Here is a 27,973-nt window from a genome sequence, read left to right as displayed (position 1 = left end):
CAGCTGACACTACTTCCCCAGGACCCCTGGTTTTTCAGTCCCTGTGGGGGTTGCAGGGGCAGGAGGAGTGCCCAGTGTGGACCGATTGCTGTGTTCCCTCCAGGTGTATGGCCCAGCAGAGCAAGATCCACCTCATTCATGGCTCACCTCTGCAATTCCTTTGCTATGTGAGATTAGGCTGCTTGCTTTACTTCCTTGGGCTGCCAACTGTACACAACTGTACATGGTGACTGGATTTAAGAATTTCTTTATCCCCCTCCAGCTCTGACATCTTGTGATCGAAGCTTCGATGCACCAGTGTCACATGGCTCTGTCCCCTCCCCTCCAGTCCCCTGTGGCTTTTTCTTTGATGTGTCTCATCCTTGCTAAGAGTGTGTGGAAACTGGAGAGGAGGAGCAGACAGGCCTCAGACCCTTTGTCCTTGCTGGTCCCTTTCCTTGAGTGGTTCCCAGAGTTTTTAGGTCCAAGTTCAAACTCATTAACCCAGCACACCAGGCCTCCATTCTAGAGCATGATCTCTGGAGCCACATTTGTCAGAATCATACTGCCTCACTCCCCAGTGTGCTAATAGTGAAGATTCTTTCTTTTTTTCTTTTTCTTTTTTCTTTTTAAAAAGATTTTATTTATTCACGACAGACAGGCAGAAACACAGGCAGAGGGAGAAACAGATACCCTGCGGGAAGCCTGATGCGGGACCATCCCCGGACCCCAGGATCACCACCTGAGCCGAAGGCAGACACTCAACCACTGAGCCACCCAGGCGTCCCAACAGTGAAGATTCTGATTAAGAAGGTCTAGGTGGGTCCTGGGAATTGGCATTTATAATAACCATCCAAGGGGATTTAAAAATGTATTGGTGCGGGCAGCCCCAGTGGCCCAGTGGTTTAGCGCCGCCTTCAGCCTGGGGTGTGATCCTGGAGACCCAGGATCGAGTCCCGTGTCGGGTTCCCTGCGTGGAGCCTGCTTCTCCCTCTGCCTGTGTCTCTGCCTCTCTCTCTCTCCCTCTCTGTGTCTGTCATGAATAAATAAAAAATAAAATATTAAAAAAAAAATCCTAACAATGGAAGCATATGCTGAGACTGTCCCCCTGCCATTATCCAGGCCCTTTCCTGGGAGTGACCACTGTCACCGGTTCCAGGGATAATGTATTGCAGGTACATACATATATGGGCTTGTGCTTTAGCACAGCGACAGATGAGGGAATTCTACAAGCCCAGTAAAGCCAGAATAGCTGCAGGAGGGCATCTGGGATGCTTCCTCTCCCCCTAACCCAACTCTCTGACCTCTGCCTGCACTTCCTACTTGAACCCCTGCCGCATTCCAGCCTTGCTGAACTTGGACCAGCTCAGCCACTGAGAATACCCTCTGTGGGCCTCACCTCTGCACTTCTCTTTGCCCAGGAAAGCTTTTCTTCCTCTTCTACTGCCCAGCCAATGCCTATTTATCCTTCAAGATGCAGCTCAAGTGCTTCCTCTTCTAGGGAGTTTTCTGCTACCCTGAGCCCCACATTCTGGGTTCTCTGAAGTTCCACACTCCCTGTTACTAGACTCATCATGCAGCGTGGGTTTTCGTCTTTCTGCTCCCCTTGGACTGTGAGCTCAGTGCAGGCCAGGGCAGTTCTTATTCCCTGTTGGATTGCCAAATCCCAGTTCCCTGTCCACAGATACTTCATAAGTGGTGTTTAACAAATGCCCAGGCAAATGCCCAGGCACTTCTTTGTCTCCTTCTTGCCTTTTGCAGGCCAGAAATCCAAAGCACAGTGCTCCACAGCCTCCCCCAGGCTCTCTGCTTTTCGGTGTCTGGGAAGGGCGGCTGGAGGTGGAGCAGAGGGCGATGAGCAGAAAGCTGGAAGAAGGCACTCCCCAAAGCCTCCCCTAGTCCCAGGCAGGAGGTGGTCCTCAACTCCTGAGCAGGCTGAAGGGACTGGAGAAAATTCACACCACCAGGATGGGGACACCCAGTTCCAAGTGGAGCCCTACGCGACTCCCCCTGTCCCCAGCATGTTGCCCTGATGGTGGCCAGTGGGCTTTGACAGAGCATTCCTGGCAGAAGCAATGTGACAGGGCTGCCTCCTCCCCACCCCTGCAGAGGGAGCAGGTGGCCCTGCTGTAGGGAGGGGGTAGGGAGATCCAACAGAGGGAGGGGCCTGGGAGAGGAAACTGAACCAGCAAGACAGTGTGGGGGTGGAGGGTGAGCTGCTGGCCAGGCGGTTGTTTCAGGAGTAAATGTGCTAGGAACGCTAATGAGCTGCGTTCATTCATGGCTAGCTGCCTCCCAAATTGGGGAGCCAGCCAGGTTCTGGGGTGGAGGAACTGGGGATAGGAGCCAAGTTGGGGAGCTGCCTGGCTGCTGGGGCAGGGCCTCCCATGACTAGGCTGGTGGGGGTGGCGGGGGAGTCTTTGTCCTGGGTCTGAGGGGTCCCTCCTTCCTCTCTTCTCCTTTATAGGAAAGGGCAGGCTTTGCCAGGGGGGTGATAATTTGGGATTCACTGTCCAGGCTAGTCTAGAAGCTTCCAGGGCACTGGCTGGCTCTTGGGAGACACAGGCTGGGCTGATCTTGCAGCCCCCTGCCCTCTCCTATCCCTCCTTCCACCACTTCACCGGAACATTCTGAAGCCCCAGGGCATGTAGCCCGGTTAATCAACACTCTCCCTCTTCCCCACATGGGTCCTGGCTTCCGAAGAGCCCTCTGAGGTCTGAGGAGGCACCGCCGGAGCCGAAGGCTGGAAACTGGGCATCTTCAGCACTCTGAGTGCAGCCTGTGATGGGCCTACTAAGTGCCAGGTGCTGGGGTAAGTGCCAGAGTGAGGGAATGAGTAAGCCGCGGGGAAGAGGCAGGCTCTGCCCCCAGAGGAGTGTCAGGGAAGGAGCCACATGTGTAAACAGCTCCAGCCAAGAGGGGATAAACGAAGCAGCAGGCTCAGAGAAATGAGGATTTAACTCTGCCTCAGGCAGCTGGGGAGGCCCTTGAGGAGAGGGTGGCTGAGTACCCCACCAAGAAGCAGGAGAAATTTGTGAGGGAAAGGAGTGAGGAGGCCCTCAGAGGCTGAGGAGCTCTGGCTTCGTTCCTGGGAGGCTTCTCTAAGATCACACCCCCTGGGGATCCGTGAGAAGGCCCCGTCCCCCTGAGTTGTCATTGAATTGATGCTGAAGAACCCATGGCCCTGGATGGAGGTCAGGACAGGAGTGTGTAAAAACTTGTAAAAGAACTGTCGAAAGCCCATAACACCAGCCATATTTGTTGTGACATGCTGGCCACAGTTCTGTCTGTACTATGTACGACAGTAGAAATACTGTAAAATCATCAGGATGGAAAAGGAAAACAAAGAAAACCCCTGCATCTTGGATACCTGGTAGATAAGGCTTTAATCTTGTGGCGATTCTCCGCATCCCACCAGCCCCCTCTGACCAGCTGTATCCCTGCTGTGCCGATCCCGGCATCTCTTGGACCAGTTACCTCTCTTTCTGGTTCCTCCCAAGGGGAAACCCAGGGAGCCAACTCCTGGGAAGGGAGGTGCTTCTTGAGCTTTCTTGAGCTGCTCAGCCATTTTTTCTTGTCAGCCTTCCTGTAGGTGGCCTGGAATCAGGGGGACAGATGGACAGAGGATGTCTGGGTCCTAGACGGCACAAGCGAACCATGGCTGTTCTTGGTTTTGGGGAGGTCTTTCATTTTTTTCTGGGCTGGAGGCTCGTTCTCTCCCTATGGATGTCCTGTTCGCACACATATCTACACCTGCCTTAGAGTAAGAAAAGTCACTGCCTGAAGGAGGCTAAAAGTTTGGAGTCTGACAATGGTGTCCCGTGGAGCTTCTCCCCCAAGCAGGCCACCCAGCCTTCTTCCAGCCCTCCTGCAGTCCTCTGATGGCAGGACTGAATACTCATTTTCATCTGCCAGAAACGGAAGAATGCTGCTGTGAGTGGAAGAAGATATTTGCTGGATTTCCAAACACCCCCCCCCTTGATACTTTGCAACCCCCACCCTCCCACCCGGGAAGCCAGGGTAGCCCAATGCGCAGAAATAACATCTCCCCGGGGTGCCAACGTCCAAATCAGAGTCATTTTCATCTGGGTGCAGCTAGCTTCGGTCTTCTCATCAGACAAGTGGGGCTGCTGTCATCTTGGTGGAGGGGGGCGAGAAGACAGTACTTGGCTTAGGGCTTTTGTGCATTCCCTCCCCCCACCGCCGGGCTCCGTCCCTCCAAGTCCCAGGCTAAGTAAGGTAGGTGGCTTAGAGACCGGGGCAAGGGGTTTGCTTTCACCAAGTATTGACGAAGCCTCCCAAAGCCTGGCCGGCCTGGCAAGCATTTCCGCCGTCGGGGAAAGCGTATCTATGGGCCCCGGGAGGGGGGTGCAGGCGGCCGGATAAGCTCTCCCTCCGCACTCTGGCCCAGCCGCCCAGGCTGCGCGTTCTGAGCGCGTGCGTCTAAGTGTGCACATACTCGCGGGGTGTGTGTGTGTGTGCGCGGGTGTGTGCGGGTGTGCAGCTGGCCAGGGCCAAGACTGAGCAGGTCGGGCAGGGGCCTTCCTCTCACACCCCGCCCCCCCCGCAGCCCCTTGACGGCTCGCGGCGCCTCGAAGGTTCCACCTTTGAAACTACGCTGCTCGCCGCGGCCGCCGAGCGGTGGTCGGGAGGCGGGGGAGGGCGGGGAGGAGTCTGGCCCTGGATGTGTGCTTTTCGATTGATGGATGACTGCTGGGTGAGAGCGAGCGTGCGGGTGTGAGTGTGTGGTTGCGCGTGTGTGCGCGGGGTGCGTGCGCGCGCGGGGCCTGCCCATTTTCCTCCTCGCAGCAGTCAGTTGGGAGCTGGAGGGAGGGAGAGCGGGAGACGCCGCCGGCGAGGAGCCGAGGAGGAGCCAGCGCCCTCCGCCAAGGCGCCCTCGCTCGGTCCGCGCACGGGCGCCGTCGCTCGGGGGAGCAGGGCGCCTCCCAGCCCCTAAGGGCGGCGCTGCCCGGGCTGCACCTGGAGGCCCCCGGGCGGGGATGGTCAGCGGCTGCCGCGGGCCGGCGCACGAGCGGACGCGGCGAGGGCACCATGGCGCTGGCGCCCCGGAGGGGGCCCCCGGCGCGGCGCGTCCGGCCCGAGCTCTGGCTGCTGCTGTGGGCGGCCGCGTGGCGCCTGGGTGCCACGGCGTGCCCCGCGCTCTGCACCTGCACGGGCGCCACGGTGGACTGCCACGGCGCGGGGCTGCAGGCCATCCCGAAGAACATCCCGCGGAGCACCGAGCGCCTGTGAGTACGGCCCCAGCCCGCAGCAGCCGCGCCGTGGCGCCCACCGACGCCGGGGGGCTGGGGCGGGCAGGCCCGGCCGGTGCCCGCGGGGTCCTTCCCCACCGAGCCGGCGCTTCGCTCTCTCCCTTCCCCGGGGTTCAAAGGGCCCCGGCGGGGCTGTCCGCCGCACCCTCACACCTGCACCCCGTGCGCGGCCCGGGCAGGCCCTCCCCCCGCGCCAGCACCTTACTCCCCCGGGATGCCCGGGGATTGGTGCCAGGGAGCCTTCCTGGCCCCGGGGGGCAGCTCCTCACGCTGCCGGGCGCCGCATCTCCTTTCGGGCACGTGGGGCTTGGGCTGTGTTCCGAGCTTCCAGCGCGGCCGGGGCGCTGAGGGCTAGAGGCAGGGGATGGGCAGCAGCATGGGATGGAGTTGAAGTTTCCAGTCCTCCCCGTCCTCGCCATTGTTTGCCCCAGAGCCTTAAGAATTCTTCTCTTGCAGGTGTCAGGCACTGGCCCCCCACCTCACACCCAGCCAGCCCCAACCCAGACAGACAATGGGACCTGAGGGGTTTGGGTTTGGGGTCTGGGGTTTGTGACATCGACACCCGGAAAGGGGGTAGGTGTGAGTTGGTCTGGGAGCCCTGTGAATCACGCCGGGAGGTCAGGAGCCTGCAGTGGAGACACTGACCATGAAAAGTCATTAAAAAAAAAAACCATTTCTCTTCCCCTGTCTCTTACTTCTAAATTCTTGAGGAAACTCAGCCCTTTCTAGACCCAGAGAGCTTTGTAGGGTGTGTGTGCGTGTGTGTTTATGGACCTATATAATTTGCTTTCCGAGATTCTCCTGCAGAATGTGTGATGTGTGAATTCCTAGTATCTGTAGTGTCACCTCAGTAATGGGAGGTTGTAAGAGTCCCTGTACGTGGGCCATGCGTGTGGATTTTTGGTCACATGCAGAGCCTTTGTGCTGCCTGCAGAGGTGACTGCCTCAAGAGATTTTTGAACCAGACTTTGGAGAAGGCTGCTGGCTCCTTTGAAACCTGCATACTCCTGCCCACACTCCTGGGCGATGGCAGTGGCTCTCAGGAAAGGCATACATATTTCGATAACTTGAGTACATTTTCATAGCTTCTAGCTGGCCAGAGCAGAAATTTGACCCTGGGGAGTGCTGTCTCCTGGATCAAACTCTCTACCAAGGTCAGCAATTAGTGAGCACACATTTGCCCCAGACTCTTCTTGGCTGAGTCTGAAAAATGCCCGTGGAGGTTTCAGAGAATTTGCAATCTAGATGCAATCTAGATGGGAATTGGTGTGTGTGTGTGTGTGTGTGTGTGTGTGTGTGAGAGAGAGAGAGAGGGAGAGAGAGAGAGAGAGAAAGAGAGAGAGAGGGAGAGAGAGTGTGAGGCCAGTGTGTGTTGTGGGGCTGGGGAGAGATGCTGTGTGGAGAGAGGTCGGACCAAATCAAGTTTCCTGTGCATTATCCTGTGTGGCCACGGGGCAGCCGTTGCATTATGCTCTGTGGCTGTGGAGAGGGACTGAGGGGCAGAAATCTACCCAGAGGAGCCTTGAGGTTGCAGGGTCACCCTCCACACCTGTTCACTTTGGACCTGTTCTCTGTTGCTTTGCCTCATCCACAGCGCATTTCTCCTGCAGTTGTTACCCTGGTAGCAGCCTAGGTCTGACACACAGTAGCACCTTGCCTTTGCTTCTGGATCTGAATCTTGAAATTATCTCATTCCTTGCTCTTTCTCTCCATCCTTAGTTTTGAGGACAGTATCTGTTTTGATGTTCAGGAACTCTTGAGCTCTCTTATAATCAAAGTGGAATGGAAGTGAAGTTTCCTAGTGCAAAAGAAAGAGTCGGGGCAGCCCTGGTGGTGCAGCGGTTTAGCGCCGCCTGTGGCCCGGGGTGTGATCCTGGAGACCCTGGATCGAGTCCCACGTCAGGCTCTCTCTGTATGATGCCTGCTTCTCCTCTGCCTCTCTCTCTCTGTCTCTATGAATAAATAAATAAAATCTTAAAAAACAAAAACAAAAACAAAAGAAAGAGTCGGGGCTCCAACTGCTAGGTTGCTGTGTGACCTTGGGCAAGTGACTTAACTTCTCTGAGCTTAGTTACTTTCTATCCAGAAAATGGGGCTGCTGATACTAAAGTCTCTGGTTCAGTCCTCTGGTGAGGACTGAAGATAATATGTGGAAAGTGCTTGGTTCATGATGATGCTCACTGAGTGAGAGGCATTATTATGATAGAATCAGGAGAAGAGTCTTATTATTTAATTCAGCAAATGTTCACAGAACCAGGAACTGCCCTCAGCTCTGAGGCTCCAGCAGGGAGTGAACATGTCCCTGCCTTCAAGGGGTGCCTTCAAGAGGCCTGGGCAGGGGACACCTAACTGAAAGCTTTTGGGAGAGGGTCAGGCTGGCAGTGTGATGGGGAGCATTGGGGTGGGAAGCACTTTTCTTGAGGGGAAGGTGCTTCTCAGAGGATGGGCCATTTTATCAGCACTTGGTGGGACCCAATAGTGGTTGGCGGGAGCCTGCTAAACAGAGAAGGTAGGCAGCCCAAGCCGAGGGGATGCATGAGCAAAAGGCCTGCAGGTGTGCCTATGCCAGCCTGATGGGTGAACAGACTAGCTTTGGCCCTGGGCTGCAGCATGCTGTGTCTAGTTGGAAAGTGATGGGACTTGAGGCTGGGAAGGTTGGGAAGAGTCAGGAAGCCTTCTCTGGATTTTCCCTTTGGAGACTTCAGAGATGGAATCCATGGTGCATTATTGTAGAAGAGCCAGGGGTGTCTGGTCTTTGCTATGTGCAAAACTTCTTGGATGGGGAAAGGATATAGAAAGCAGAGGGAGCCTGCCTTTGCAGCAGGCAGGCCTTGAAATAGCCATTTGAGGAAGAAAGGAACACCCAAAGAGAGGGTGAGAGCCCAGGCAGACTTAAAATAACTGTAGCAAATGCTCTTTCTAATCGATATGGGTGTCTTGCAGTCCTGGGGGCCGAAACAGCAGGTCTGAGGCTGTGAAATTTGGAGAGACTGCAGCTGTGCATTCGCCTTTTGTCTTCTGGGAAGTGTCTATGACGGCCTGCGAGGCCCCACAACTTTATGGTCCTGTATCCCATAACTCTGGGTCCAGGCCTATCACCCCAAGTGGGAAGAAATTGGTGTGCTGCGGAGACTTCTGGGAAGAGACTGTGCAGGCCCCAGAGTTGTTGAGGAAATTGGCTCAGCCAGAGGGGCTGTGGGGCTGGTGGGCTGGAAGACGAAGGGATGCTGAATAATTCACTGTGATGGAACAATTAAAATACAGAGTGAGGGTTAGGGGTGTGGTGGAGGAGGCCTGATCGCTTCATCTCTTTGTAGAATTCAGGCTCAGAGGGACCTAGCCATGGCGACTATTAATTGTCTTTTCTTCCACTCAAGGACTTTGACTTTCAGTTGAAAAAAAATTTTTTTTTTTAAATTAAAAAAGCCTTTCAGACTAGAGCATCCAGGAGTGTGTGGTAAGAGAGTGTAGTTTGGGCGGGGGGAGACACCCCATCTCCCTTCCACCCCAGGCACTTGTATTCTAGGCTTCCTACAGATTCCCCTTGTAGGTACAGGGTGCAGAGAGGAGAGAGGCCTGAGGATGGTCAGGCCAGGACGGGCCCTGGGGAAGATCTACTGCCTTCCATTTGCACCCCCAGCCCAGTATTGTCTGCTGTTTGTCAATTTCTGGGGCCCACTCTCTTGCATCCTGGCCAATTCGTCCACTGCCCTAGCTCCCTGCCTGCTGCAGAGGCATGGAGGGTCCTTGCCTTTTCCTGGCTCGGTCCCCTAAAACTGGAAGCCCCATTAGATGGGGCTTGGTGGTCATGCCCAAGGAAGACTTCCCCGGACTGATTGTTTGGGAGCCTGTTTGGAATGCCAAATAATGATTGGGTGGTGGTCATGGAGAGGGATCAGGGGGCTGGACGGAAGCCATGTCTACACTGTGGTGTCCTGTGGTGGAGACCTGTGCTGTGCAGGGGTGGCTGCATCTAGGTGGGGCTTGTGTCTCCAGTAGCAGGTGCTCTGGGCTCATTGCTGGGTTCTGCATGACTGGTGGCGGGCCCCTGGTGCTGTTACTCCATCTGCTATGAGACTCTGTTTCCCCATCTATAAAAGGGAATGATGACTGTGTTGTGGGTTGATGATGAGGGTAAAGTGAGCAAAGGCATTGTAGAGGGCCTGGTGGCATGCTTGGCACAGGGCTGGTATGTGAAAATGCTTTGTGATTTATTTATTTATTTTAAAAATTTTGTTTATTTATTCATAAGAGACACACACACACACAGACAGGCAGAGACAGAGGCAGAGGGAGAAGCAGGCTCCATGCAGGGAGCCTGATGTGGGACTCGATCCTGGGACTCCAGGATCACACCCTGGGCCGAAGGCAAGCGCTAAACCGCTGAGCCACCCAGGGATCCCTATGCTTTGTGGTTTAACTAGATGATGTTATTATTATTTTTATTACTTGAGAAGCTCAAGCAAAGGTTTGAGGATTTGGTGGGGTAGGAGAGAGTTTGGGAGGTAAGTATGTGAATTGGCCGTGCTGCAAGCCGCTGTCCTGGAGTCTGGCTACGCAGAGTGCTCCTTCCTTGTCCCTGGGCATCTTTGTCTCTGGCTCCTGCAGTTTGGAAAAAGGAGCAGGGTGGTAGCATGCAGGGATTCTCTGCAGGGTAGATGGTGTGATGGCATGACTCTGGAGCCAGACTGTGTGCGTCGTTAGGCCCACTCTGCCACTCAGCAGCTGGGGGGACCTTGGACAAGTTATGGAGCTTAATTAATTCATTCAACAGATAGCTGTCTATCGAATGTCTGCATGGCACCAAGTGAATAGTGCCGCACAGAAACCCAAACCGCCTCTCTCTGAATTTTAGTCCAGCAAGGGAGGAAATGATGAATGGCACAATGTGAGAATAAACACATATTTGCAAACTGGGGTAAGTGCTCTGGAGGAAAGTGTGACTTCTCAGCACTCAGGTTTCCTTGCCTTTAACGTGGAGACAATGACAGGACCTGCTTGCCAGGCTCATTGTGAGGATTAACCACAGCAGTGCTGGAAGCAGCGCTTTGCGATGGGCCTGGCACACAGCAAGTGCCCCGTAAATGGTAGTATTATTATTGTTTTTAAGGTGACAGGATTGCAGGGACAGGAAAGGAACTGGGGTGCCACTCAGGGCTGGATCCCAGCATGGCCCTGCTCCCTCTTCCCTCACTCTGCAGCCACTGGTGCTCCAGATCCCCTGCGAACCCCGCCCCTGCCTCCGAGGTGTGGTCTTTGAGGCAAGGGGCTGGTGCTTGGTGGCCCTGGCTGCCAGAGGCTGCCAGCAGGGGTGGCCGAGCCCTTTGGGGCTGGGTGAAGGGCGGCGGGGACAGGCAGCTCCTGCATTATTGGAAGCAGACGGGAGCTTGGCGGACTTGCTGCCTCCAGTTCTGTGCCGGCATTAGCAGCTCGGCAGGGCTCTTGCTTAATGGGATTTTCTCCCCAAATGCTGTAATTATCGCCATACAAATACTTATTACCCAGAGCAGATGACGGCCGGGCCTTGGGCAGTAGCCAGGGAGCTGGGCTGTGCTTGGGGGTGGAGAACTGGCTCTTCTTTTTGATGGAGTTTACGACCCCCCTCCTCTTCTTTCTGGAACCCAGCCTGTGGCGGACAAACAGCTGTTGGGCACCTGCCGTGTGCATAGCGTTGAGAGAGGTCCAGAGTGTGGACCCGCTCCCCAGGGAGCTTGCAGGCTGGTGGGCGAGAAAGGTCTGTCTGCAGAAGAACAAATGTGTAAAGATGTCTGTAGGGACGCAGAGCACAGTGGCACCAGCACAGGCTTTGGTGTGAGAATGGCCTACTTTGAATCCTGGCTCCAGCGACTACCACCTGAGAGATCCCAGCTGGCTCACTAGTGACTCAGTGTCTTCATTGGTAAAGTGGAGCCAATGATAGCACTTAGCTTGCAGGGCTGTGAGTTCGAACAAAATTACTCTATGCAGGGGCATGTGGGTGGCTCAGTGGTTGAGTATCTGCCTTTAGCTCAGGTTGTGATCCCGGGGTCCTGGGATCGAGTCTTGCATCAGGCTCCCTGCAGGGAGACTGCTTTTCCCTCTGCCTATGTCTCTGCTGCTGTGTCTCTTGTGAATAAATAAATAAATCTTAAAAAAAAACAAACAAACCTCCGTGTAGAGTGGTTAGAATAATGTTGGCATGTAGAAAGTACTCTATCATTGTTAGAGATGAGGAGATGGGCGTGAGGGTGGGAAGGAAGGGCTGAACCCCTGCGCTGATAGGGCTTGAGGCTGGGCAAGACCCAGGGACAGACAGAGCTAAAGCGAGGGTGGGGGAATCTGGGACATCAGAAGGTGTGTGCCATACATTTGAGGAGGAGAGTAAGGAGCGGATCCAGCCCGTGGGGTGCACATTAGTATTGGTGAGTTCTGAGAGAGGAGATTAAAGTAATGGGTGAGCAATCAGGTCATGGGGCTGGGAAATAGGGAGCCACCAGAAGGAGTATGTGTGTATATACAATTTTTATAAAAATGCTTTCTTAAAATTCAGGGATTTTAAAAAATCTCCAGAGTTGTGCAAACATCACCACAATCTAGTTTTATTTTTTTAAAGATTTTATTTATTTATTCATGAAAGACAGAGAGAGAGAGAGAGAGAGAAAGACAGAGGGAGGCAGAGACACAGGCAGAGGGAGAAGCAGGCTCTATGCAGGGACCTGATGTGGTTCTCGATCCCGGGACTCCAGGATCACACCCTGGGCCGAAGGCAGGTGCTAAACCTCTGAGCCACCCAGGGATCCCCTCACAATCCAGTTTTAGAATTTTTTTTATTACTCCAAAGAATCCTTTGTGCTTGTTGTAACTTTTTATTTTGTTAAAATTTCAAATTTGTAGAAAAGTTGCAACAAAAGTATTAGGAACTCCTATATATCTGTTGTCCAGATTCAATTGTTCATATTTTTCCCCATTTGCTTTATCATGTATTATGCACATGCACAATTTTTTCAGAACTATTTAAGATTAGGTTGGGGGGCACCTGGCTCACTTGGTCAGTAGAGCATGTGACTCTTGATCTCGAGCTTGTGAGTTCAAGCCCCATATTGGGTGTTGGGCATAGAGTTTACTTAAAAAAAACATGAAAACAAAAGATTAGGAGTGCCTGGGTGGCTCAGTTGGTTAAGCATCTGACTTTTGGTTTCAGCTCAGGTCATGATCTCATGGATCGTGGATGGAACCCTGCATCAGGCTCTGTGCTCAGTGGGGAGTCTGCTGAGATGGTCTCCCTCTGCTATCAACATCCCAAAATTTAACACTGATACAGTACCGTTATCTACTTCATTGTTGATGTTTGCATTACATCAGTTGTCTCAACAGTGCCTTCTGGGATGATCAGAAGGTGTGTGTGGGATCACACGTGACATTTACTTGTCACAGCTCTTTAGTCTCCTTTAATTTGGACTGATTACTTGGCCTTTCTTTGTTTTTCTTGACCTTTATGCTTTTGAAGAATACAGGCCATTTATTTCATAGAAGGTCCCTCAGTTTGGCTTTGTCTGCTTTGTCCTATCATTACACTGAGGTTATGTCCTTTTGGCAGGCGTGCTAAGTTAGTGATGTCCTGCCCTTCTCAACGGGTCATGTCACAAGATACATGATGTCAATTCGTCCAACACTGTGATTTTCATTTTGATCACTTGGTATGTGGGTGTCTGCCAGGCTTCTCTGCCAAAAAGTGACTATTTCCCCTTTTATTGTTAATAAGTCATTTGTGGGGAGGTACTTTGAGGTGATGTAAATATCCTGTTCTTCATCAAACTCTCACTAGCGTTAACACCCATTGCTGAGACATTTCTAATTTTCTCATTTCTTCTCTGTTTATTAGTTGGCATTCTACTGTAAGAAGGAACTTTTCCTTCTCCTCCATCTGTTTTTCTGTTTATAACATTATGGACTCATGAATTATTATTTTATTCTTTGAGTTATTTTTATTTTGATGTTTGGCTGGTGGAAGCCCCTTCAAGCTGCTTCTGTGTCCTTTTGAAAAGATCCTTTGAGCACTTACCCCCAGGGGTTTTGAATGGAGGGGGACAAGTGCAAAATAGTGTTTTAAGACATTCTGTTGTCTGGCTTTGGTGTGGAGAATAAACGGAGCAGGAGACCAGCTGGCAGTGGGGAGACCAGTTGGTTATGGTGACGGTGACTATGATTTCTGGCTTGTCTATGACAGTGGTTTAGCTGCCATTGCTGTATTTTTATTCTTTAAAAAAAATTGAAGACTTGTATTTAAAAATAATTTTAGACTTGCAGAGAAGTTCCAAAAATAGTGCAAAGAGAGTTGCCATGTACCCTTCACCCAGCTTCCCCTAGTGTTCACATCTTTCTTATCTAGAGCACAATGATTAAAACTAAGGAATTAATATTAGTACAAGACTATTAACTAAGCTACAGACTTTATGTGCATTTTACCAGCTTCTCCACTAAATGTCCTCTTTCTGTTCCAGGATCCAGTCCAGGATTCCACGTGGTGTTTAGTTGTCATTTCCCCTTATTCTCCTTTTAGTCTGTGAGAATTTCTTAATCTTTTCTTGCTTTTCATGACATGACCACTTTTGACAAGTACTGGTAAATTATTTTGTAGAATGCTCTTCAGTTTGACTTTGTTTGGTGTTTCTTCCGGACTGGATTGAGATTATGGATTTTGGACGGGAAGGACGTAAGGATGGTGTGCCCTTCTCAGGGCATCCTATTGGGATGACACTGATACATCTCATTGCTGGTGGTGTTAACTTTAGTCTCTTGGTGAAGATGGGGTGCAGCCAGTTTTCTTCCCTGAGTTCGCATCTGCAGTTACTAAATATCTGGGGGAGATATGTTGAGACTGCCATGGCCTTTTTTGTCCTCATATTCTCACCCTCTAATTTTAGCACCCATTAACGGATCTTGCCTGCAACCGTTATTATCCAATTTTGATTTTCTATTTCCCTCATTCCTTCTACATTTATTAATTGGAATTCTTCTGTAGGGGAGAGCACTTTATTGCTTTTTAAGAAGCTGGTTTGTTTGATGGGTACCTGGGGTTTTGATTTTCCTGAGGGCAGAGGCGGTGTCTCATGTACCTTTGTATTCCTATTGCCTGGTACGTGGTAGGTGCTCAAAAAATGTGTGTTCAATGAGTTTTTTTTTTAAACACTTGCTAAGACATTTTATATTTCTGATCTTTGCTTTAGAAAATAAAGTTATTGTGGGTTGAATCATGGTCCCCAGAGATGTCTGTGTTCCAATCCCTGGAACCCATGGATATGTTACCTCACATGACACAAGGGGCTTTGCAGATGCAGTCAAGGATCTTGAGATGAGAGATGACCTTGCATGATTAAGGTAGGCCCGTCATCCCAGGGGCCCTATAAGAGAGAGGCAGGAGGATTAACCCTGGAGAAATGGAAGCAAGAGGTGGGAGTGGTGACCGGAGGGACCATAAGCCAAAAGTGGCCTCTAGAGCTGTAGGATAATACATTCGTGTTGGTTTAAACCCCAAAGCGGGTAGTAATTTGTTACAGCAGCAGTAGGCTATGGCCACAGCCCTCATGGAGTTAAGCCACAGAGGCCGAGCCGCAGGAGGAAGCAGATCTGGACCAAGGTAGAAATGCAGAGAGAGAAAATAGGAGGGTCGTGGGGCCTCAAGGCTCCAGCCTGGGAGAATGATCTTGTGAATGGAGTAAATGTAGGCAAGGTGGCTGATCCTGGAGGGGAAGCCACAAAGCTGGCATGTACGTCTTTTGTTTGAATTGCCAATAATCAGCTACATGAAAAAGATGTAGGGGTTGGTTGCTCTGTAGAGTATGTGGACTAAAGAGACAGTTTGGCAGGGCCTCCTGGGGAGGAATTGGAACAGGAACTTCAATGGGAATAAGAATTTACTGGGGGGGCACCCAACTGGCTCAGTTGGGAGAGCATGCAACTCTTGATCTCCAGGTTGTGAATTTGGGCCCCATGTTGGGTGTAGAAATTACTTACAAAGATAAAATCTTAAAAAAAAATAAAAGAATTTCCTGGGAAGCTGGTATGAAATGCAGATTCTGAGACCCATCCCAGAGATGTTGATTCAGCAGGTTTTGGGCGAAGGCAGTTCAGGTGATTCAGAGGCAGGAGGTGCCCAGAGCACAATCTGAGAAACACTGCTTATTTCTGGGGGTTTCCTGGTGAGGAAAGTACATCCTTGGTTGATGCATGAAATTACCTTTAGTTTTTGCCCACATTAAAGTGGTAGGAGGTGAAGTGGCTGAAGGTGGGCAAAAGGTACTGACTTCCAGTTATAAAGTCAGTAAAGTCCTGCGAGGTAATGTATAGCATGGAGACTGCAGTTAATAATACTGTATTGTATATTTAAAAGTTGTTAAGGGCAGCCCAGGTGGCTTAGCAGTTTAGCACTGCCTTCAGCCCAGGGCGTGATCCTGGAGACGTGGGATCAAGTCCCATGTCAGGCTCCCTGCATGGGGCCTGCTTCTCCCTCTGCCTGTGTCTCTGCCTCTCTCTGTGTATGTGTGTCTCTCATGAAAAAATAAATAAAATCTTAAAAAAAAAAAAGTTAAGAGAGTAGATCTTTTTTTTTTTTTTTAAGAGAGTAGATCTTAAAAGTCCTCATCGCAAGAAAAAAAAATATTGTAACTATGTGAAGTGACAGATGTTAAGTAGACTTACTGCGCTGATTATTTTGCAATATATACAGATATCTGATCAAAATGTTATATTCCTGAAACTAATATAATGTTGTATGTCAGTTGTATACCTCAATTAAGAAAAAAAAAAAAAAAAAAAAAGAGGGCAGGCAACAAGAAGAAGGCGGAGAGACTGGAGGAGCTCCTGGCCGTTTGTGGGTCTGGACCTGGCTCGGTAGTTGCTGCCCAGGCCAGAGGAGTTTGGAGGTGGGGAGGCTTAGCCTGGGAGAGCAGCCAGGCTGTCTGAGGACGAGGGCTGAGGACGGCTTCTGGACCTGTGGTGGGGGTCACCAGCCAAGCTGGGCAGCCGGTTTCCTGGGAGAAGTGGGAGGCGAAGGCAGATGGTTGGGGAGCGAGTGGGTGGTGAGGAAATCTGTGGGAGGACAGAACACCAGGAGCTCTGAGGGGGAGCGGGCTTCAGAGCCAGTAGCTGGCAGTGTAGGGGCAGGTGGGCCAGAGCGTGCAGGGGAGGGGGGCGATTTGGAAAGGAGGAGCCAGACAATTGGGGGTGGAGGATATGGGTCAGAGGAGGAGCGTGGCAGTGAGGGATTGTGGTGGTGTCAGCAATCACCGCAGAGAGCCCCACACCCGGGCCAGGCCCAGAGTGATGCTTTACCCTCCACTGCCCTTTCCCTGCTCACAACAGTCCCGGGAGGAAGGTATATCAGCACTCTGCTGCTGAGGAGAGGTTGGGGAGGCACATCATCTGCTCAGGGGCACAGGCTGGTGAGTGGGGTGCCTAGGGTCCCCGAGCCTTGAGGCTCTGAGACGTGTACATGTTTAGTTTTTAAATCTGACTACTGCACCACGTATCTGCATAAGGCCTGGCTTCTTTCATTCATTCATTTATCAAACATTCATTCAGCACCTATAAAACCCCTATAGGGCTTAGCACAGGAGCATAAAGGCAAATTGGCCATGACTGAGCCCAACCTATACATGTTTACAGGGTGGACCCAAGTACAGGCTGGCATAGGGAGGGGTGTCCAGCTTCAGGGTAGGGCTGGTGAGCAGAGTCGGGGGCAGTGGTGTTACAGGTGGAGGTCAGTGTCAGGGAGTTAGGGGCCTGGGGTAGGCGGAGAGTGGAGAGAGGGCTGGCAGGCAATGGACACAGAGGCTGGTGGCTGACAGTGGGGTACTGGCTGCAGGCTGTGCTTTAGGGGTGGGCCCCAGACCTGGAAAGGGGATTGGCAAAAGGGCAGGCCTTGGTAATAAAGAGACTGGGGTGCAGTTTGAACCTCAGAATAGTACACACCACAGAACTGGGGTTAACACCTGGTCCCTGGCCACCTCATACCAATCAGGATGGCTGCTATCAAAAAACAGGAAATAACAATTGGTGGTGAGGATGTGGGGACATTGGAACCCCAGTGTACTATTTCGGGGAATGTAAAATATGCAGCCCCTCTGGAAAATATTCTGATGATCTCCCCCAAACTAAATAGAATTACCATATGATCCAGCAAGTCCACTTCTGGATATACACCCAAAAGATTTAAAACAGGGTCTCAGGGATATTTGTACACCCATGTTCATCGCAGCATTATTCATAAAAGCCCTCAGAGGGTGGAAGCAGCCCACGTGTCCATCTACAGATGAATGGATAAACATAATATGATATAGACACACAGATAGTGGAATATTCTTCAGCCCTAAAAAAGGAAGGAGATCCCATCATATGCTGCAAAGAGGACATTAATGCTGAGTGAAATAAGCCAGTCATAGAAAGACAAGTACTGTGTGATTCCACTTATATGAAGTATCTAAAATAGTCAAATTCACAGGGCACCTGGGTGACCCTGTCGGTTAAGTGTCTGCCTTTTGCTCAGGTAATGATCTCAGGACCCTGCTCAATGGGGAGCCTGCTTCTCCTTCTCCCTCTCCCTCTGCCCTTCTACCCTGGTTGTGTTCTCTCTCTCTCACGCTCTCTGTATCTCTCTCTCAAATAAATAAAATCTTTTAAAAAAATAGTCAAATTTGTAGAGACAGAGAAGCAGAATGGTGGTTGCCAGGGTCAAAGGGAGGGAGAAATGAAGAGTTATTGTTTAATGGGAACAGAGTTTTGGTTTTTCAGGAAGAAAAATCTCTGGAAATCTGTTGCACGACAATGTGAATATGCTTAACACTACTGAACTGCACACCTAAACTAGTTAAAGTGGTAAATTTTGTTATCTATATTTTATTGGAATTAAAAGGAAAAAAAAAAAAGAAGGATCTGGGCCCTGGAGTGAGACATGCTTGGGCTTGACTCCTCAACCTCCTTACCAGCTAGCTGATCTTGAACGAGTTACTTAAATGCTTTATGCCTCAGTCTCTTCATAACAGGAGTCAGAACTGATAATAAACCTTTGAGCCAGGTGCTATCCTAAGGCTTAGATTAGCTTGGTTGTGATAGTACACATATTGCTGGTATTCAAGCCAAGGTGACAAGACAGGTCCTCAGGAGCCCAGGGCAGAGTGGGACTGTAGCCCCTGGTACTCATCCCTGGGGCTTCTTGACTAGTGGTGTGCTGGAGGCCAGTCCCAGGGCTGGGGTTGATTCCAGGCCTGTGGGCTCTGCTCGGTGTGGGGGGTGTGAGGGGCTTGGGGGGCTCCTGACCCTGACCTGCCGGTGCCTGAGGATTGTGGGCAAGGCTCAGCCAGCTGATGGGAGTGTGTGCTGCACTTCGGCTGAGATATGCCAGCAGCAGCTGGGCTCGTGGGCAGGGTCGCTCCTTCAGCCTATTTTCTCTCTGTTCAGTGAACACTTACTGTGTTGAGGGTGCTGGGCTTACACAGGGAGCAAACCAGATGTGGCATCTGCCCCTGTGAACCTGGCAGGAGAGACTGGCCTTCACAAAGGACTGCGTGTTGCACACAGCTCCAGATTCCAATCCCAGCTCTGGCGGAGATGCCGAGTGAACACACCCGGGAGGCTGGTCTAGAACAAGTGTCTCAGGGCAGCCCAGGTGGCTCAGCGGTGTAGCACCACCTTCCTCCTGGGGCGTGATCCTGGAGACCTGGGATTGAGTCCCACTTCGGGCTCCCTGCATGGAGCCTGCTTCTCCCTCTGCCTGTGTCTCTGCCTCTCTCTCTCTCTATCTAAAAAAAAAAAAAAAAGAACAGGTGTTTCAACTGAAGCCCTGAAGGGCATTAGGGATCAGTCAGGTGTTTGTGTTGGTGGGCAGGACTGTTCTGGGCAGTTCTGGGCTGAGAGAGCAACGTGGGCAAAGGCTCCGGCTGAGACAGGAGTGCTGGTGTGTTGAAGGAAGCAGAGGAGCAGAGCAGCTCAAGTCCTGAAGGCTGGTATTTTCCTCTGAGAGCTGCTGAGGAAAAAGCAGTCTTTTAACCTGTGGGCTCTGTGGGAAGTCATTGGTAACACAGCAGCATCCTCTGTGTGTGGAGCTTTTCTTGGTGGATATCCATTTGGGGAGAGCATTTCTTTTTTTAACTTTTATTTTTTTATTTAAAAATTTATTATTAAAAAAATATTTTTAGGTAATCTCTACACCCAGTATGGGGCTCGAACTCACAATCCTGAGATCAAGACCTGCATGCTCTACCAACTAAGCCAGCCAGGTGCCCCCCCAATTTATTTATTTTTAAGTCAAATAATTGACATACAGTGGTAGATTAGTTTCAGGTGTACAACATAATGATTTGATAAGGGAGAACATTTCTTTTCCTTTTTCTTTTCTTTTCTTTTTTAAATAGTTCCCAGCGTGGAACTCAACACGGGGCTTGAACTCACAACTCTTGAGATCAAGACCTGAGCTGAGATCAAGAGTTGGACACTTAACCAACTGGGGCCACCCAGGTGCTCCAAGGAAGAACATTTCTTAATTAGTGTAGTTTTTTTTCTTTGTGTTGGGGGGCAGGGAAATGTAAAACCCCCACAGCACATCCTGTTTGGAATATGTCCATTTTAATGCAAATCTGTTCATGCATTCAAGAACTACTTCCTGCAGCATCTGTGAGGTGCCACTTAACAGTGTTAGGCCCTAAGGATACAATACTGAGAAAAAACCAACAGGGCGCACCTGGGTGGTTCAGTCAGTTATGGTCTGCTTCCAGCTCAGGTCATGATCGCAGGGTCCTGGATCCTCGAGCCACATTGGACTCCCTGCTCCGTGGGGAGTCTGCTTCTCCCTCTCCCTCTGCTGGCCACTCTCCCTGCTTGTGCTCTCTCTCTCTGTCAAATAAATAACTAGAATCTTAAAAAAAAAAAAGAAAAAAAGAAAAAGAAAGAAAGAAAAAGAAAAGAAAAGAAAAGAAAAAAGAAACCACAATCCATGTCCTCAAGTAGCTTATAAATTCATGTAGGGGCTGAGATAGCAGTCAAGGAAGCTCCCAAATCCAAATCTGTTTGGTGCTGCAGAGGAGGGGCTGGGGGGTGTTCTGCAGGCCTGTTATAGGGAGTTTGATCAGCTGGAAGGAAAAAGTTGGAATCAGGCAAAGAGGAAGGACTATTCTAGGCAGAGGGGATGGCAGTTCAAAGGCCCTGCCCAGGAGGGAGCGAATCAGAACTGGGGGGGGGGGGGGCAGGGGGGCGGGCAGCGTGTGGAGCAGGCCACGTGGGCCTTGTAGTTCTTGGTAAGGAGATTTTTTGTATCAATTCCAAGAGCAATGGGGATTCATTGAAGGGCTTAAGTGGGAGTGACACGATCAGATCTGCATCTTGAAAGGATGCCTCTGGCTGTGGCTAGGAGAACAGATTGGAGGGGAGCCAGAGGGGATGTGGGGCACCCAGTTAGTTGGCTCTGTGGGGGCTCCAGGCACTCCAGGCGCAATGGCATGGGTGTGCAGCTGGGCGGCCTGCAGGTTGGGGTGTTCAGCCTGTCATTCAGGGGGCCCTGGCTGGGTAGGACCCCCTCCGTTCTCCCTTCTGACTGCAGGCTCTCACTGCCCCGGATTTGGCCAGGTTAAGATTTCAAAGGACAGAGCCGAGGTGTACAGTTCCCCAGCCCAGACACCTGTCTCAGCTCCAGCCAGAGCTGCATGTTTATTTTTTGGAGATCCAGCAGGGAGGGGTTCGGAGCATCCCTGGGCCTCAGCCTCCCCATGGCCACGCAGGCTTGGGGCACTGTGGGAAGGTTCTGGTCCCTTAGGGAACTGGTGCTGGAAGTGGCGGAGCTCTAAGGGCAAGAAATGCTCGCAAGGCATGTGGGACCCCCAGGACACACCAGGAGGGACCCAGGCTGTTTATTCCTGCAGCGTTCAGAAATCCGAAGGGGTTCTTTCCGTTTATCACCAAACACCCAGGTGCTGGGGATCAGAGTTTTGTTTCCTGAGAGGATTTAAGAAATCCTTGTGTGTTTTTGTTTTTATCTTGGTAACTTCGCCTCAGAGGATTTTCTCCAAAACCTTTTACCACTGAGGCTTTTCTTTCAGGGTAAGACCACACAGGAGCTGATGGATATCAGGGCCATTTGCCACTGGAGTGTATTTCCTTCTGGGGGAGAAGGATGGATGCACACCCCTCACTTTTGGAAGAGAGAGAACTGTCTTAGGCCATCTTCCCTGGGCTTTAGCGTCCTGGCGCCTGCAGGGCACGGGTAGCTGCTGGCTACCCCCGGCTCAGGGGGCTGCCTGTCCTGCACCGGCCTGAGCGGAGCCTGGGGCACCGTCCTCCTGGTGGAGCCATAGCCCTTGAGGGAAACCTCCGCAACAGTAGTAGCAGTGAATTAATCACAGCACATAATACTGATGCAAAGAGCCCTTGTGTGTGCCAGGAATTGCTCTCCGTGTTTTAGAAATATTGTCATTGAGGCGCCTGGGTGGCTCAGTTGGTTAAGTGGACGACTCTTGGTTTTGGCTCAGGTTGTGATCTTGGGGTCCTGAGATCAAGTCCTGTGTTGGGCTCCAGGCTCAGTGTGGATTCTGCTTGAGATTCTCCCTTTCCCTCTGTCTGCCCCTTTCTAAAATAAATAAATAAATAAATCTTAAAAGAAAGAAATATTACGTTATTTACATCTCACCATACTTCTAAGAAGTAGTTACTGTCATTATCCTCATTGTACAAATGGGGAAACTGAGGCATAGAGCATTTAAGCAACACGCCCAAGGTTACACAGCTAGGGCAGGAATTTGAAGCTGGACAGTTTAGGCACAAAGGCTAAGCTCTTAGCCACTAGGAACACACATGGCTCAGCCGGATGAGGACCCCCTGATGTTGCCGGTTAGGCAGAGCACATGGTCTTTGTACAGAGCCCCAGTGTTTCCTACCCAAAGCCTCCAAGTTGTTTCTCATGAGCATTTAGGGTGAGGGGTGGGCTTGACAGAGTTGGCAGGAGGCATCATGATTGGGGGAAAGAACATGGAATCACATCGGCCTGGGTTCGATCCCAGCCCTACCCCTAGTTAGCTAAGTTGCCCTGGGCAATTGCTTCACCAGGTCTGTGCCTCAGTTTTCTCCTTAGCAAAGTGGAGAGAACACGACTCACCTCACTGTGAAGGTGAGGATGGAGTGAGATGAAGGGTGTGTGGAATTAGGCTCAGAACCTGCACATAGTGGGTGTCCAGTGGTGAGGAGAGGTGGATGTAGACTCTGGTGGCAAGAACCTCAGGGAGCCTGGGTAGCTCTTGGTCAGGGTTCTTCCTGGAAACCAGGCCTGGAACTGCGCTGGAGGCCTACCCCATTTGACTGCTCTGGCTGCAAAGGTCTTAAGGTCATAGCAGCTTCTCCCAGCTTCTTTTTTCCCCAGGCAGCTCGCTGGGGAGGGAGTCTCCATGGCAACACTCAAGGACCACCTGTTGGAGGAATCAGGCCCTGGAGAAAAGTGACCTCCTTGCCTCATTCCCGCAGCCTCTCCTGAGGTTTTGAGGGGAAGTGGTTGGCCCACGTTGGAAACTCGGTCCAGATGGGCTGCTCTGCAGACCGAGTGAGGGTGGGCTGCCCAGGGGAGGTCATTTCCTGGGCCCAAGTGGTGACAATGCCTTTTTAGCAGCAGCCCTCAGCCCTGGTGCCTGATGGGAGTTGCCTCTGCCTCCTGGGCTGCCTCCAGAGTGCTCTTCCCTGAGAGGAGGCACTTGGCTCCTGGGTTAGAGAGCAAGGCTGATGGGCTGGGCTGGGCAGGGGCCTGTGGGCTTAGGTGTCTGTGGACATTCTTGTCTGGAAGCAGCAGGGCCTCCTGAGAGAGAGGCTGTATTTGCCTCATTGTTTGCCTGTCTGTCCTACGTCTTTTCTTGCATAGGGGTGGAGTGGGGTGTAGGAAGTGAGGAGGTGAGGAGGGGTGGGGAAGAGGGTGGGCTAAGGGAGGGGTCCAGAGTCTGAGCAGTGGGGCTGGCACAAAAGGGTGAGAAGAGAGGCATGTGACTGTGACATGACACCAGAAGTCCCTGTGAGCCCTCCACCCCACCCAGACCCACCTCAGGGAATTCCATCCTCAGGGATTCCTTCCTGACTTCCATGTTGGGCCTTGCCTTGTTCAGACAAGTCTTAACGTTTCTCTTTGCCTCAGTTTTGTTGTCTCTGAAGTGAACAATTATTGAAGTCAATTGCCTTAAATGTGGTTGCCATGAGGAGGAATGAGCCAATTGTCAGGTCCTCACGACTTGTGACTGAGTAATTCCACTACTAGGAATGTATTCTCTCCACCATACTTTGTGCGGTGGTGTTTATAATTGAACGATATCAAAACAACTCAGGTGTCCAGTAACCAGGGATCAGGGAATGCCCCAGTAACTTGATAGATCTAAATCCAGGGATAATTGATGACCAGTCAAAAATCATCAGTGGGGAATGAACAGGGTAGAACCTTGTGGAAGGAGTGCAGACCATGTATATCTCAGTCATCCTCATATCTTCAGGACCTTGCAAAATGCTTTACAAACAGTAAGTCTTCAATAAGTATTTATTAAATTATTTCAACCATTTAAAAATTGTGTCCAAAGAAAACAGGGTTGGAAGAAACTATTCCAAAATGTTAACAGGGGTTAATTCTAGGTGATGAATTTATGTGTGATTTTTTTTTTATTCTTCAGAAAATTGAAACAATTCAACAATGTACACGTATTACTCTTTAATTTTTTCTTTGAGAGAGAGTGTGCATAGGTGGGCGAGGGATAAAGGGAGAGAGAACCCCAAGCAGGCTCCACACCTAGCATAGAGCCCAATGTGGGGCCTGATCCCAGGACCCTGAGATCTTGACCTGAGTGGAAATCAAGAGCCAGTTGCCCAACCAACTGAGCCACCCACGCACCCCATATTACTCTTTTTAAATGCAATAACTTGAATATTACGTTGCTTATAAAATATAGATATAATTTAAAAATTCAAACAGTGCAGAAAAGTGTACAAAAGAAACTAAAGTCACCATTTAGCAGTTATAGGCATGAATATGTGGTAAATAGCCACCAGGGACCTCACTCTATGCACATAACAGGATGGACATGTGTGGGATTTTGCATGAATGAGCTCATAGAATACAAGCTGTCTTGTGACCATTTTACCACAAACTGTATCATGGACATCTTTCCCTGTCAGTACAAACTGATTTGTACTCTTTTAAAGTCTATGTAGTGGGCAGCTGGGGTGGCTCAATGTTTTAGCGTCGCCTTCAGCCCAGGGCCTTGATCCTGGAGACCCATGATTGAGTCCCACATTGGGCTCCCTGCATGGAGTCTGCTTCTGCCTCTGCCTGTGTCTCTGCCTCTCTCTCTCTGTGTCTCTCATGAATAAATAAATAAAATCTTTAAAATAAAAAAATTAATAGACGTCAACAGAGCAACACTCGGTTGACCTTCCAGCACATCTGTGAAACCAAATACTATGTAGACTTTTTTTTTTTTTTAAAGATTTTATCTATTTATTCATGAGAGACACACAGAGAGAGGCAGAGACACAGGCAGAGGGGAGAAGCAGGCTCCCTGTGGGGAGTCTGATGTGGGACTTGATCCCGGGACTCTAGGATCATGCCCTGAGTTGAAGGCAGACACGTTCAACCGCTGAGCCACCCAGGCATTCCTGTTGACATCCATTTAAGTTTAACATTTTTGCTCTTGTGATCAGTGCTGATGGATCTTTATAATCAAAAAATTAAAACATTCAAAAATTCCTTGTGGTTTTGGGTTTGGGGATGAAAGTTTTGGCAGGAAACCAGCCCTGCTTGCAGAGGGAACCAGTTTGAGGGCTTGTTGAGGAAGTTCTCGAAGCTTGAGGCACGACTGTGTGCTGAAGGGGTGGGTTGGGGTGCAGTGCAGGTGAGGCCGAAGGGTGGCTATTTCAGGAAAGAATGTTTGGTTCAAGAAAAAAGACCCTCAGGTTGAAAAGAACCTGTCTCAGGTGGAGAGGGCCTCCTCACAGCATCTAGGGTGGGAAACAGCTTGGTCTGGGGTGCTCCTCAGTGGCTCCATTTCCTTAGAGAGGCCTCAAGCCCCTCTGAGAGATCCTGTTAGAAAAGAGATGAGCAGGGAATGAGTTTTTCCAGGTGCTCCTTAGGATCAGGAGCCAGGCTCAGGGGAAGGGCAGCGAGACTGATGGGTTGAATGAGTTATCAGCTTGTTACCAGTCAGGTCCTGTTACCAGACAGGACCTGGCCTGCTGGAAATAGCCTGGGCCCTAGGATCAGACGGCCATGTCCAGATCTCTGCTCTGTCTTTGACCAGCTGGTGACCTCTGGAAGACACCTCACCTCTCTGAGGCACAATTTCCTCATCTGTAAGTTGGGTGCTGTAATTACTTTCCAGCCCCTTACGAGGGTGTACACAGAGCCTGGTTTCTGGAGTATGTGAAAACTAAAATATGTGGTTTGTAGTAGATGCAACTCTAGATCATTGTCTAGGCCAAACACACTTCCTACATGCTTACAGGAGAGGGACCTTGCTGTTTTTCAAAGTAGCTGGGATTTGGGTTGACCCATGTTGGTAAGTGAGGAAGCTGGGCTGCAGGGGAACATTGCGTGTGTGTGTGTGTGTGTGTGTGCACGCGTGCATGCGTGTGCCCTTGTGTGCATGTGTGCGCTGGGATGGGGGTAGTTACGTTGTTGCCAAGCACATAAGTGACTGTGACGTGGTGAGAAAGTGGAGGAGGTGGCGTGGATGTGAACACGGAGCTGCCACAGGGAGGCAGATGAAATGCGGAGGTGACAGCTGGGTGTGGGGCAGGCCTGATTGAGATTTGCTGTGTGTGGCCTAGTAGAAGAACTTTCTGGGGAGTGTAGTAGCTGCCTCCTGGGAGCACCTGCTTTTCCAAGGCTGCACTAGCTCCCTGTGAAGAGAAGTAGCCTGGCAGAGGCAAGTGAGCTTCCCTGGGAGGCTCAGCAGGGGCCAGATGGCCTTAAAGGTGGGGTCCCTGTCTAAAGTGCCCAGGTCATGGTTTGATAGGGCCAAGGAGGAACATGTGTATCCTTGGAAAGGGGGATGGGCCAGAGGCCAGGGTGGTGTGTGGGGAGGAGCCCCTGCAGTTCAGGGCTGGCCCTGGGATCCAGACAATGGGCCCCCTCCCCTCCTCGACCCTGCCCTCCTTCCCTGACTTTGTGGTGGGCTCCTGCCTTCCGACCTCCCTGGCTCCCTGGCTCCTCTACTTGCTTTCACAGGCCCCTGTGATCTGGACTCTCATTCCCCCAACCCTGCTTCCCCCAGTTCCCGACGCCCAGCCTGTCTCGTCCCTCAGCCCCCAGATACTCTGGGGTATTCTTTCCTGGAACATCCACCCCATCCCTCTCACTGGGCACATCTGCCTAGTCTTTTAGGCCTTAGCTTGAGTCCCACATCCTCAGTCTCCTTTTTTTTTTTTTTTTAATTTTTTTTATTTATTTATGATAGTCACACAAAGAGAGAGAGAAAGAGAGGCAGAGACATAGGCGGAGGGAGAAGCAGGCTCCATGCACCGGGAGCCCGACGTGGGATTCGATCCCGGGTCTCCAGGATCGCGCCCTGGGCCAAAGGCAGGCGCCAAACCGCTGCGCCACCCAGGGATCCCCCATCCTCAGTCTCCTAAAAATGACCCACCAGACCCACCAGGCTCTCTTCTGCTCAGAATCTGGACAGCTCCAAGGAGCCTGTGCCACGAGATGACAGCATTGTGTCTGTAGGGGGCCCTTTCCCAGCACAGGCCATGCTCTTTACTGGTTTAGGCCCCATGCTACCCAGTGACATAGTCACAGTTTTTATCCTCACCTTATAGATGGGGGGATCCTCTTGAATAGCCTCCAGTTGGCTAGTTTCCAAATTCCTTGCATGAATGTCTTGGCTGTCCAATTAGCCTGAGCTCTTTCTGGGCAAAAGCCATGACTTCAGCTCCCACAGCTCTCCCAGCAGCAAGCCTGTGCCTTGTGCATTTCCCTGGCTGGACGTCTGCTGCAAAGATGGGCCTCAGCTTTTTGGGCCTTGACATAGACTTGAGGGCCCCAGGGCTTGGCTGGGAAGCACCCAGCCCCATTGGTGAGATGACAGGCTGGAGTCTGGTGGAGAGGGAATGTGGAGCTGAGCCCTGGCTTGGTGGCCTGCCCTGTGCATTTCACTACTATCTTACTATTTCATTTTCTTTCCTCCACCAGGGAACTCAATGGCAACAATATCACTCGGATCCACAAAAATGACTTCGTGGGGCTCAAGCAGCTGCGAGTGCTGTGAGTATGGGCTGCGGCCCCACTCATTACCTCCCTCCTGCCCCCTCCCCCCTTGACCATGGCCCTGTGCATCCGAGGCAGAGCCCTAGCTGTGGGTTGTAGAGTCATAGGCCACCATGGGCCCCTCCCTGTGGAGTCAACCTTCGGAGGCCCCGAGGGAGGTGGAATGGAAGTCATGGTGAGTCCTGAGCCTGAGCAGCCATGACCTCATACACGGCTGAAAAATTGGGTGTGGCATAGGCACCAGTGGCTGCTGCCTAGCAGGACCTGGGCTGGACAGATAGGGAGTCTTGTTCTGGAATGAGGGAAGACTGGTCGACTGTGAGGAAGCTTTAGGTCTCTGGCTTAGTCTGCTGGGGCCAACAGCACAAGACCACAGACTGAGTGGCTTAAACACAGAAACTTATTATCTCACAGTTCTTGACGCTAGAAGTCTGTGATCAAGGTGTCATTAGGGTTGTTCCCAGTGAGGCCTTTC

At 51.2% G+C, this 27,973-nt stretch overlaps 1 protein-coding gene across 1 annotated transcript in view; it reads left to right on the top strand.

Annotated features, from left to right (window-relative positions):
* The first annotated feature begins 5,031 nt into the window (after window positions 1-5,031).
* Window positions 5,032-27,973, top strand: part of SLIT1 (slit guidance ligand 1) — a 167,430-nt gene continuing 144,488 nt past the window's right edge. Inside the window, exons 1-2 of the mRNA XM_038578405.1 lie at window positions 5,032-5,228; window positions 27,424-27,495. Coding sequence (XP_038434333.1) covers window positions 5,032-5,228; window positions 27,424-27,495 — 269 coding nt within the window. The remainder of the gene's footprint in view (window positions 5,229-27,423; window positions 27,496-27,973) is intronic.

The sequence above is a fragment of the Canis lupus genome, chromosome 28 (genome assembly GCF_011100685.1).
Source record: "Canis lupus familiaris isolate Mischka breed German Shepherd chromosome 28, alternate assembly UU_Cfam_GSD_1.0, whole genome shotgun sequence".
NCBI lineage: Eukaryota > Metazoa > Chordata > Mammalia > Carnivora > Canidae > Canis > Canis lupus.
Note: the sequence above shows the minus strand (reverse complement) of the source record. Positions and strands in the feature narration are given on the sequence as shown.